The sequence below is a fragment of the Miniopterus schreibersii genome (assembly GCF_964146895.1).
Source record: "Miniopterus schreibersii genome assembly, chromosome: 7".
Lineage (NCBI taxonomy): Eukaryota > Metazoa > Chordata > Mammalia > Chiroptera > Miniopteridae > Miniopterus > Miniopterus schreibersii.
The window spans coordinates 26707280-26720528 of NC_138108.1; the positions used below are offsets into that span (position 1 = coordinate 26707280).

The window sequence follows — 13249 nt, forward strand, 5'->3', positions numbered from 1 at the left end:
TGATAAAACAGTTTATACAAATAAAAGTAAAACTATTAAAACTTTAATTGAAAAATGAGCAGGAGGAGGCTAGTTCACAGAACAAATGTTATGAAACATGAAAAAATTATGAACCTCACTAGTTTTCTAGAAATGCAGATTACCACAATATTAATTATCTTTGGGTTATCAAATTATAAAAGATTTTCAAGCTGATTTTTACAACTAATACAGCCTACCAGAAAAGCAACTTGGTGACATTAATCAGTTGCTTTTCTTGAGCTACTTCCCTTTGACTGGTAATTTCCTTTTCAGAAATCTAGACTACCGAATCATTAGAAATGCATATTTAATGAAAAATAATTTAAAACAGTAGAAAATTAAGAGCAAATGAAGTGTTCAGTATTAAAAGACAGTTATTAAAATCATATTTTCAGGGTATTTCATAAAATTGTAAAAGATTTTCATGAGTTTTGGTGGAAAATTATATGCAAAATTGTATATACAGTGTGATTCAAATTGTCAAAATATACAGGGTGTCCCAAAAAAATGTATGCACACTTTAACAGCTGATAGCTCAATTTTGAAAATGAAATGTATTTTAATAAACACTGCCTTTATAATTATTCCAAGTGTGTGTGTACATTTGGGGGGGGACACCCTATATATGAATACAAAAAGGAAATTAACACTGATTACCTCTGAATTATATTGGGTTTGTCTGAATGTCACTCAAACGTGAGAGATTTTCAAGGATGGGCTTATGGTCAGTTCATTTTGTGCCTGGCACATAGTAGGTGGCCTACTAATGTTGCTTGAGCAGCGAGTTCACAAGCTAATAGAGGAGCTCTATTCTCTGCAGTGACTGAATGGAAATGACAAACCACAGAAGGAGAGAAAGACCCTGGGGGAAATGGCAACAGTTAGCAGGGAAGTATCTAAAGGGAAATTGTGCTAATGCCAGCTTTTAGTAAGATGTTTTAATTTAATCAGATGAACGGACAAGAAACACAGTTTTGTAGTAACTGGTTGAGCGACCTGACCTCTCAATTTCAGGAGCTGCCGTACGACGCCCTGCGGTACATGACCGGCGAGTGCAACTACGGAGGCAGGGTGACCGACGACTGGGACCGGCGCACGCTGCGCAGCATTCTGAACAAATTCTTCTGCCCGGAGCTGGTTAACAATCCAGGCTATAAATTCGACTCAAGTGGCATCTACTTTGTCCCGCCTTCTGGTGACGTAAGTATGCCTTCCTAGAAAATTCAAAGTGGTAAACGTGAAATTCCTCTGATATGAAAATGATTTTTCCAGAGGTCTTGTTTTCTGTTAAACACTGTGTGTGCTCTGGTCAGTCTCACAAGGACAAAGCAAACCCCTTGCATAGATACTACCCCTGCTGGCTGTAGTGTGAGGAATAATCAGAAATGTTCCTAACCCAAGAATAGCTTCCTCAGTGGCCTGAGATTCTATTATCATGAATTCAGCCCTTTGGGTAAAAAGCCTTTGTCCCCAATTAAAAAGGAAATAGGCATGAGAGGGTTTAAAAATAATATTAACAATAATAATATATATATCATGCTTAATTATTTACAAAGCAGTTACATGTAATTACCTCACTAGAACATCAGACTAACATTGGTATTATTATTCTCTCTAAGTGAGAAAGCAAGTCCACTAAAATCGAATGACTTGCCCAAAGCCACACAGGTAGAAAGTGGCAGAGTCCCAGAACCACTTACTAGAAAAGGCCAAGGTCCCCTTCTGCTACTTTTGCCCAGTCCTGTCTAGTGGAAGATGTGGTATCTGCCTTCAGATTACCACACGATAGACTTCCAGAGCAGTCAAATTGGTTCTCGTTTTATTTCCAGAAGTCAAAGGGGCACATATCGAAAGTTAAACACCTGGCCACATCCAACACGGGCATGTAACATAACTCCCCAGCCCTGACCCAGTCATCCTCCAGGATTAATGCCAGCTGAGGACAGATGCTGATGGGATAAAGAGAAAAATCAGTCCCAGAGTCTAGATCGCTAATTCGGTGGAGCAAGTGAACATGGGGAGTCAGGAGTAACGAGATCTCCAGTCATGAATTGTCAGATGACCCAAAACATGACCCATATTGAAAAATCATCCATGACCAATGCCCCAATCACTGTGTTTGTATGTGAATATATGAGCATCAGGAAAGGTATGGGATTTTGGTAGAAGTCCATGTAAATAAGATATAAAATGTGAGTGCACCTGCATAAAAAGATACACAACCTTGCCCGACCGGTGTGACTCAGTACTTCAGCATCGACCTATGATCCAGATTGCAGTTCAATTCCCGGTCAGGGCACATGCCCGGGTTGCGGGCTCGATCCCCAGTAAGGGGCGTGCAGGAGGCAGCTGATCAATGACTCTCTCATCACTGATGTTTCTCTCTCTCTCCCTTTCCTTTCCTCTCTCTGAAATTAATAAAGATTTTTTTTTTTAAAAAAAAGATATACAGTGTTAATGATGGTTATCTCAGGATAATAAATTTTCATATAATTTTTACTTTTCTGAATTATGTGGATTTATTCCAATAAGAGTAAACAGGAGAATCAGAGTAGAGCCAAAAAAAAATTTATTGTTATTGCGATAAATTAATAAATCATCAGCAATGCAGCACAGAAAGCTTTCTCTGGAAGAAATTTCTAAATGAAGCGGCCAGGACATTCCTTTCTCTGTTTTAAAATTCATTCCAATTGAGTGGTACATTTTCTTTTTCTCTCTAAATGGGTTCATATCTTTTCTTTTCTTTTTAACCCGTGGCCCAGGTTGAAAGGAAATGAAAGTATTCAGTGTTTGGCCTCACAGGCTTGCCCACTCAATAACCTGAGCTTTGAAAACCCTCTCTCTTCAGTGAGAACGTTCTGCAGGGTAATTGATTTTTAGCTTCCTAACTCCCTGTTATTTGTCTTCGCAGCACAAAAGCTACATTGAATACACAAAGACTCTGCCTCTGATCCCAGCTCCGGAAATCTTTGGAATGAATGCCAATGCAGATATCACTAAAGATCAGTCAGAAACTCAACTGTTATTCGACAACATTCTTCTCACACAGGTGTGTGATCTGTACAGGAGCTGGCTCCCAGGCTGGAGACGGTGCTCTCCAGACATGTGTGCACAGTAGAGGCCTGTGGACACAATTATATCTGTTAAGGTGGATAACCATTTTAAGGAAAAGAAAAAATATATACACACCTTCAATATGGATTTAAACAAAGGAAATGTATGTATGGGGTGTTTTTCATCAATCTGCTGATTCGGAAAGAATCTTTGAGTTTCACTGTGCTGCTAGGAGATCTTGGAGTGACATTCTCTGAGTACCTCTGAGTATTCTTTGATAGCATTCGCTGCTAGGATTCCAGTTTTCCTTTCTTGCCTAAACCAGGCCCAAATACATAACGATATGTCCCGTTTATTTATTTATTTGTTTGTTTGTTTGTTTGTTTATTTATTTATTTAATGGCCCTTTTAAATTCCTCTAAAGTGGAAGGAGAATCTCAAAGATACTTGGGAAGCAGTTTGATGCCAAAATCCATCTAGAATTTTGCCTATTTTATTTTCTAGTCTCTTACAATTCACTGGCAACTTTTAAAAATGACTTATTTTTATCAAATATTCCATTTAATCTAGTTTACATAGAAAAAGTATCTTTCACATCAGTATTTTATCAGATTATATAATATTTAAAGAATACAATTGCAATAGTAAGTACAAAATGAAGGGGGCGGGAAAGGTTTAGAGGAAAAATACAGTAACTCTTGCTAGGTAAGCACCGCCACTGGTGAGACCATGAGGTAAGGGCACATCAGAGTCAATTTCCAACACGTCAGAATTCAGCTTGCCGTGAACATGAGTCCATACGTTTAAATGAAAAATATTTAATCTTGTTCGTCTATTAAGATCCTCTCTTGTATTGTTCTCCTTTAGATGCGCCCAGTTGGTTTTTTTTGTACTTTTTTTTTTTTCACTTTTGAAAGCAAATTAGTCCAAATGGCAAGAGTTCCCTTAGTGACTGAATGAAATTTTAATAAGTTAGGATGATTATTCAGTCAAGCAAATTATTTCATGAACTGAAGTCTATCTGATCTTTTTTATTTTTATGGAATCTCAGAGTAGTAACGATAGTTAATATTATACAATCCTTACTGTATGCGAGCGCTGTTCTCAGTGCCTGGGTATGCTTACAGAATCCTATGAGGTAGGAGCGAGTTACTGTCATTTTACAGGTATAAAGCTGAGACACAGAAAGATTAAGTAGCTTACCCAAGGCCAGCTAGCACAGTTTCGAGCCAGGACTCAAAGCCAAGTAGTCTGACTCTCACTAGTGTGGCTGTAGAATCTGTTCTGAACCAATATGCTATATTCTCTTTCTAGAGTCTAAAAATGGGATGGACTTAGATGACATAACCAGACAGCGAGAAAAAGCTAAAAAAACACAAATTAGGAGGGTAAAATTGTGTGCCGTCATTGAGGAACTCGAAGCTCTCTGAGCTACTCTAAGATGACATTTTCTAATAAGGCAGAAAGGACAAAGACTATTTTTATGTCCATTTTACATGCTAATAGCTGTAAAATCAGTTATTGCCTGAGCATGGCTCTTTAGGAACATTAGATGCATATAATATACACCAGTCTGACAACAGGGCATTTATGGTGTCTCTTGGCTTTATTTAAACTTGATGGGATGTGCCACATTACAGAATACATAAAACAGTGGGCTCCTTCCAGCAGAAAATGACTCAGAACCAGATGAGTAAGTTTAAATACACATGGGGGGTCTTCTCACTATGTAATTAAACAACCTCTTTCAATATCCTCAAACTCAGATTGGCAAGTACAATTACAGTCATGGGTAGGCAGTGGCAGTTCAGTGATTTCACACTGAATTACCACAATTCAGGGCCATGACACCAGAACTGCAGTGTTTGGGGGGCAAGTTAACAGTGACAAGACTTTACATTATGTGTTTAACTAAAATACCTTTTAAAATTAGAGGGGGAAATATTGGAGTTGAGAATGTTACTTTTATAGAGTTCTTTTCCTTATGCTTAACTGCCAGGCTCTCTTTTGCTTAGGAAAATTGTTTCAACATAAAATTTCACGACCACAAATGAAAAGGTTAAACTCTGTGACATTTCCTTTTGTTTAATATAAGGAAAATAACCCTTAGAGAATTTCAAGTGACATTTATGAAAACTCTAAGGTGGTAAAAAGGAAAAAGCTGAGTGAAACAATTACAAATACATAATACCCTCTTGCTCTTAACTGCTCTTAAGTCAGTTGGATAGTACCTTCAAAACGTATCACCCCAATTATGTGATTTTGGTGGTGAGAAATAGGTAAAGAGAAATGTTTGTGTTACTAGAATATTTTTCTTACATTTTTGAAGAGCTATAAGCCTGGGATTTGTTTTTTGGTTTTCTTGTTTATTTGTTTTTGATGTTGGCACAGCTCTTGATAGAAAATAAGAATGTTTTTAATGAGTTTATAGCACTTTGTATACACATCAAAATACAAATAGAAATCAACATATAATTATTTAAATGCAATAGAAATAAGATATTTTACTAGTTTTGGCCAAATATTCATTGTCTCCTTTTTCCTCTAATTTGTCTTATATATTTAGTTGTAAACCTGGCACTCAGGATCATAATAAAGGATTGGCATATTCTAATATTGGCATATCCCTTTATTATTAGCATGCAATTAATACTAACCAACATTTATTTTTTTCTTATGCAACTTCATAGGATTTTATGGTATGTGCTAGGTAGCATTAAAAATCTCACTAGAAACTTAAGTAAAGGTCAATATTTATAGAATAGATTCAATGTAAAAACCAGGATATATAAAATCTGATGTAAGACTAAACAGAATTTCTTAGGACTAGAAAAATATAAGATATTCATTTATATTCTAATAGTGCTTGCTCTTTTTCAATACACACATGCACACACACACACACACACATATTCATTCATTCTGAGGATTTAAGGGTTTTTTCCAGAAAATATAGGTTCATTTATACAGTGCCACTACAAACATAAAAAATAAAAATGGAAATGAAATTCCCCTTCCTTGCTCCCAGTGTGAATCACTAAATCTGTCTTTTCTCCATAACTCTTCCAACAGCTTGGAGAAGATGAGCTTATTTTCTTTGCTTTCCTGGTTCAAGGAGAAAACTGTATCTCTGCTTTTGGCAACTGTAGGCACCAGACTTATTAGCAAACATACTGTGTGGCAAACTTTCTCAAAGCAAGATCAGATTTCCTCCTCCTGGGTTTTAAACAAATCCCATCGTCACTTGGCCACGCCACCCACGTAAAGGCGTTTCCTCCCTCTACCCACAGCACCTACCGCTCCCCCTCCACTCGGGTGGCACAGTGCGCGGCCCATTTGCTTCCTCCAGACCCGCTTTTGCCTCTGAACACTGTACATGCCCTTCTTCCTCTCCGCTAGCAATGGTTTGCTCCTGAAACTCCACGCCCAGGCCTGCTATCATCACTTCAATAAATCTCATGTGGAGAAGACTCAGAGATAAGATAGCTCCTAATATTTACCTGAGTTTTCCTATCCAGCAATTCTTACGCCTTTCTGAGGATTTCTGATTTGTACTTTGGGTTCTTTCAGTCTCGTTCGGCAGATGCTGGTGCAAAATCGTCAGATGAAGTAGTAGATGAGGTCGCTGGTGACATTTTGGGAAAACTTCCACACAACTTTGATATTGAGGCTGCCATGAGGAGATACCCGACGACTTACACTCAGAGCATGAACACTGTTCTTGTCCAAGAGATGGGGCGGTTCAACAAGTTGTTGCAGACGATAAGAGAATCGTGCATTAACATTCAAAAAGCAATCAAGGTAAGGGGAAATACACCAAAGAAAGGGCATCGAAATAAACCTAGCATTCACCCATCGGCAAAGGTTTATGGGGGACAGATTCTGTGCAAGCGGTGTTCTTAGTTCTGGGGATGGAAAACCCCTGCCCTGGGAGAGCATGGAGATGCCTGGGGTGGCAGTTACTGACCAGGTAACTGAGCATAGACTGTTAGGTAGCAGTAGTTTGCTGGACAGGACGCATGCTAAGAAGACAGAGTGTTTAGGGATAAGAAAGACAAAGCCTCCGTCCTCGCAGAGCTTACGTTTTAGTGAGGGAGACAAACCGATAAACCAATAGAAATACCTGTGCAGTGTAAGTGGTCAGCCCTAAGGGAAGAGCAAAGCCGGCTGTGGAGGCTCGGTCGTTCGGGGTGGGCCCCTCTGAGGAGCTGCCCCGGAGCAGGGAGGTGCCCGATGTGAGGGGCGAGCCACGGGGCGCAGAGGGTGCAGCGGGCGCAGGGCCCAGAGGGACGGGCCGGCGGGACGCTGCTGCGGGACGGAGCCCGCCGGGGAGCCCGCAGAGCAGAGGGGAACCGCGGCGCCCGTGGCCTGGCCGGCCGCCGCTAGCGGTTTGAGCTTCCGAAGCGTGAAGGTAAAGGGCAGCCTTCAGGAGTTTTTAAGCAGTGAAGTGAAATGATCTATCTTACATTTTCCAAGGTTCCCGCGGAGCTGCCGGACGGACTGGAGGGGAGCAGGGGTTTAGCTGGAGGCCGGTTACGTGGCTGAGGCGGCTTCTGCGGGGCCCTGGAGGGGTCAAGGATGGTGGGAGGTGCGTCGCTGTGGAGAGGAGGCCTCCACCAGGCTGGCTCAGTGCCACCGGCTGGGCTGCTGGGCTGAGAGGCCTTCAGTGTCACGCGCTTCCCCTTGACCGGGTTCTTCGGCTTCCTTCCAAGGGGAAAGAGGCCTCAGGGACCTCGGCAGCCACCAAACCTGCAGTCACTTAATTTCTGATTTCAGTATGGCCATTGTGACCGCAACAGAGCCTGGCGTCCCCCACTCCAGGGATCCCCCCCCAGGTTTCATTCAAGTGAGGTGATGTGGAGTTTGTGGCAGAAGACCTAGGAGTCTGTTTTTCAATCAGATTTCAACCATCTTTCTCATCTGCCGCAGCCTCCTCTCCTCACTTCCACTGAGGGCCATGGATGCTGCGTGTTTGGGGCCTTCCACAAAGTCCTTCTAGCTGGTTCTTGGCTTTGCCCTCTACCTGGTTAGAGCTAGGATTCTCCTCACCACAGAGTCAGTTACCGATGGTCCATATGCTTTCTAGCTCCCCAAATTGTGTTGTCATTGTGCCTTTCCTTATTTTTTTCCTGTACTTGTGGGCTTAAGCCTTTAAAAAATAAATTCCTCTACTGTCGTTTTAGTGAGTTTTGAGAAGGAGGCAAATGAAATGTGGGTGTGTGTTTTTGTGGTTTTTGTTTGTTTGTGTGTGTTTTTTAATATATCTTTATTGATTTCAGAGAGAGGAAGGGAGAGGGAGAGAGAGATAGAAACATCAGTGATGAGAGTCATTGATCGGCTGCCTCCTGCACGCCCCCGACTGGGGATGGAGCCCGCAACCCGGGCATGTGCCCTGACCGGGAATCGAACCCGATCGCCTGGATCCTAGGTCAATGCTCAACCACTGAGCCACGCCCAGCCGGGTGAAATGTGGGTTTTTAATCCATGAAATTTGCTTTAAAATCTTCTCCATAAAATAGTCGAAATAATATTGTCAACTATGGAGAAAATAGAAATGATGATGGTGACAGGCCCAATTGCAAGAGCAACTAGACAGGGACTTTCAAGGGCCTCAGAGTTTGAATATATCTGTCCACCAATGAGTCAGAATGGAGTAAGATAATTAGCCTTCACAATTAGAATTGAAGACATTTTAAATTTTCAAAGCATTCCATATCGTTTTTCTTATTTTCTATTCATCACTATCCTTATAAGAGGCAGGACGAAGATATATTAGTCGTCCATTTAATAGACAAGTAATCTAAGTCAAAGTTAGGCTGTGATTTAAAAGCTAGTGAGTAGCCAAGTATTCTAAGAAGATTTTCCAGGGCAGGTAAAATATGTGATGGGGGTCAAAGGCAGAAACTTCTAGTTATAAAATATGGTTAACCCTTGAACAACATGGGTTTGACTGCACAAGTCCACTTGAACACAGTTTTCTAAACATGTTGTTCAAGAGTCAACTGTATTTTCTATCACAATTGGGAATCTAAAGATATGGAGGGCCGACTTGAGTTATATATCTGAATTTTCAACTGTGTGGGTGGTCAGTTGACCCCTGCATTGTTCAGGGGTCAACTGTAAACAAGTCATGGGGATGTAATGTCCAGCACGGTGACCATAGTTAACAATACTGTATTGCACATTTGAAAGTTACTGAGAGAGTAGATCTCAAAAGTCCTCATCACAAGAAAAAAAATTTTTTGTGACTATATATGGTGACAGATGTCAACTAGAGATATTGTGGTGATCATTTCACAATATATACAAATATGGAATCATTATGTTGTACAGCTGAAGCTAATATAATGTTATATGTCAATTGTACCTCAATAAAAATATTTCCATTTAAATTTGATTAGGTTGTGAGCAAAAGAAAATATTTTTACTTTCTTTTTTTTTTTTTTTCCTGTATGACTCAACCTTAAGTAATCACAATTGTAAACAAAGGATAATTATGAAGAAGGTATATTATCATGTTAACCAAAGATGAAATGTGTTTCAGGGGCTTGTAGTGATGTCTACAGATCTTGAAGAAGTGGTTAGCAGCATTTTGAATGTCAAAATTCCAGGAATGTGGATGCGTAAATCATACCCAAGCCTTAAACCACTTGGTAGCTATGTGAATGACTTCCTTACAAGACTAAAATTCTTGCAGGTGAGTTCATCTAAATGCATATACATTACGTTTCTTCTGATCTCATTTTCTTCATTTGGATACCTAATGTGATGAGTATTACTCTCTAGTTTTTCTGTGCATTTCAAGCACAAATGACCACTACTTGATATTGTACATAATTAACTATTACACTGAACTGTCAAAATACTCATATTGGAAGTTGAATTTTGGAAAGTTTCTTTAGGAGCAGGTGTTCATGTTCAGTGAAGCTAAACATTCAAGTCAAAGACATCTGAAGGGAGAAAACAACTGGTTATGTTGATTTTTCCATTAAATATTTATCATCAAAATAGATCCCTAGAGCAGAGTATCTTAGAAAGCCAGCCAAGTTACAAGCGAGCAGCATTATTTCTCGCTTGTCCAACACTCGTCCAAGTCATTATACCACTAGGTTGCTGGTTGAGCCCAAGACAGTAATGACCTCAATGGCTAACTATCCTCGGAATGTTGGGTGGGCTGAAGTCTACCTCCTAATTATCTGGCAGTACTGGTGCCTACCTAAGTTCTTATTAGCAATTATATTCATTAGCAGTATTAATTAATATCCTAGATGCTGTACATAATGCGTCAAAAATTTCTGCAGGGATCAGTGACTAAGCTTTTCTCTCATAACACAGGCTGCTGCTGTACTAGAGTTGAAACTAAGGAATTAAGATTGTTCTTGAAAGATGAAGGCTCTACCTTGGACTCTAATAGGGGAAAGTTCTTCAAATTTATTTCTTCAGACTGACTTCTGTAATTCAGTATTTACAGTCAGTCAACTAGCTTCTTATAATATATGAACAGAATATCAAAGTATCTTTATTTATAAAGATCTTAAGTTCCCACTACCTTATTTCTTCTGGGAATTCCTTGTATGATATTGTGTTTCTGTATGTTGGGTTTTATTGTATTTTGGTAAAGTAGGAAGGAAAATTTCCAAAGAAATGTTGTACTGGCTACTAATGACTAGAGAGAGAAAAGGTAAAAAACATTACTATCGGACCAAGATTGATAGAGATCTCTTCTTCTATTCAACTATATCGTGTGATATATTGTACAACGATGTATGTTAGATATTCACTATTGTATGGAGCTTTTCTAAAGGAACCATTAGGTAATTATAAAACAGACATTTGCATCTGCATCGACACATATTGTGATACCCAAGCCGATGCAATGGATATAAATTTGAAGTCAGAACAAAACATGGAATACGCTACTTATTTTTAAAACCTTCAGAGTATGTTTTTATACTCCTCAAAGTGTTAGTCAGTTATCAGTTTACCTAAAAGATAACAGAGGGGGTGTTTGCGGGCAAACTTTATCAAGTGGTGTTGTACTCAAAGTTGAACAGCTCTGTTGCTAGGACGCATGTGCTTTGACCCGTAGCAATGGTTCGAGGTGGGCCCTCCTCCAGTCTTCTGGCTCTCGGGCTTCTTCTTCACACAAGCCTTCCTCACTGGTGCCCAGCAGAACTTCTCCAGGAAGTACACCATCCCCATTGACCTTCTTGGGTTTGACTATGAAGTGATGGAAGACAAGGAATATAAGGCTGCTCCCGAAGATGGTAAGTACAGTGACTGGGCGAGCTGACGTATATCTAGGCACTGAAAAAACATAGCGTCCTCGCCGACCTTGTTCAGCTGTTAAAACATTTAATCATCGTGTATGTAACTTACCCTCAAGTGGCTGAGAAAACAATTTATGGAGAGAGAGGGAGAGAGAGAGGTTATGATAAAGCAAGTGGAGATAAAATGAATCTGAATAGAGTATATGTCCCAGGTACTGTTTTATTCTTGCAAAATTTTGTAAGTTTGAAATTCTTTATTTTTAATCCTCACCCAAGGATATTTTTCCCATTGCTTTTTAGAGAGAGTGGAAAGGAGAGGGAGAGAGGGGTGGGGAGGGAGAGAGAAACCTGGATGTGAGAGAGACCATCGATTGGCTGCCCCCGGCAGGCGCCCCAACCGGCACCGGGGATCGAGCCTGCAACCGAGGCTCATGCCCTTGGCCGGAATCGGACCTTGGAACCCTCAGTCCACAGGCCGATGCTCTAACCACTGAGCCAAACTGGCCAGGGCAAGTTTGAAATTATTTCTAATTAAAAGTAGGGAGAAAGCCATCACCCAATTAACAAGACATGAGATAGTCAAGCATAATGTTATGGTGACTTTGGGGAATCAAGGAGGCACAATATTAGAAACAAGATTTTCCTGGTGCCTCAAAGAGCCTGCTTTTTCAGACCCCTAAAATGTGTGGGTTTTTTCCTGTTATATACATCTTTCCAAAACTTAATAAAGCTAAAATCTGATAGGAACATTTGTTTTGCGATTGAAAGATTGTAAGGAAATTTATCTTTATTTTCCTAATTGATTGTCTTCGATATTCAGAAGATACCTTAATGTTTTATTTTAAATTTAGTGGACAGGGCCACTATTTTTTTAAACAAATGTTATTTTTAAAATGGTACAGATTCCTAATTTTACCAATGTGGTGCTATCTTTAAATAAATGACATTAATTTCTAAATGACCATTTATGTGTTTTGCTTTAACTGATGTTAAAGTAGACAATTCTTTAACTGATGAAAGTAGACAATTCTACTTTCTCGTTCATTGCTGAATAATGAAGTCAGTGGCTCATTCTGTTAGACATTGGGGACATCAACAGTGGACAATTTAGACAGGACCTTGACCCTCAACCAAATTATACTCCAGTGGGAGATACTAACAAGTAGACATATAATCACAACAGCATAGGGTGATCACGCTGCTGTGCCAAGAGATTTTACTTTACACTGATTGTCACAAATCTCAAGGGCGTTTATAACACTATGAAGCAATCCTACTAGCATTTCCTGGAAAGTTACTTTTACACTCTCAAAACAACCACTGTGCCTTTCTTATTTTTTCCTCTGCTCCCACATCTCACCTCATCCCTCAATGGAAAAATAAGAAGCCCTTGGAAAAGAGCTTTTAGCAACACCAAGCTTATTGATCTGTCCACATCTGCACCTTCCGATAGTCCAGGCCCTATGGGTAGTCCAAATGCCATTTTTTCCCTCCTTCCAAGGGTTTTTGCTCCTTCACTTGTGCTCTCTTTTTCTAAAATCAGTAGCAGCCCTCTCACTACTGCATAATTCATATCAGCATGCAACATGCTCTAGAATCTCTCTTCTTAAAAGAAATCAACAGAAAAGTACAATTATCTTAACGCTCACATCCCGTCAGCTACTGTCCCGTGTCACTGCTCCCTTTGTAGCAAATTTCTCGAAAGAGTTGTCTGCACACATCTCCAGGCTCTCGCTTCCTGCCTGCCTGCCTTTCATCCCCTCCAGTCACCCGATGCTATCTTTTCGGAGTTACTAATGACTTCCATGTTGACAAATCCCATGAATTCTCTTCGTGTTTCATCCTAACGTCTTAGTAGTTTTTGCTAGTTGGCAACTTCTTCTTTCTAAAGACGTCCTACTTTC

At 40.0% G+C, this 13249-nt stretch overlaps 1 protein-coding gene across 1 annotated transcript in view; it reads left to right on the forward strand.

Moving 5' to 3' along the window:
* DNAH7 (dynein axonemal heavy chain 7) overlaps positions 1-13249 on the forward strand; it is a 185047-nt gene that overhangs the window by 162154 nt on the left and 9644 nt on the right. The window contains exons 59-63 of the mRNA XM_081142085.1: positions 1036-1221; positions 2933-3070; positions 6646-6876; positions 9620-9772; positions 11165-11342. Coding sequence (XP_080998211.1) covers positions 1036-1221; positions 2933-3070; positions 6646-6876; positions 9620-9772; positions 11165-11342 — 886 coding nt within the window. The remainder of the gene's footprint in view (positions 1-1035; positions 1222-2932; positions 3071-6645; positions 6877-9619; positions 9773-11164; positions 11343-13249) is intronic.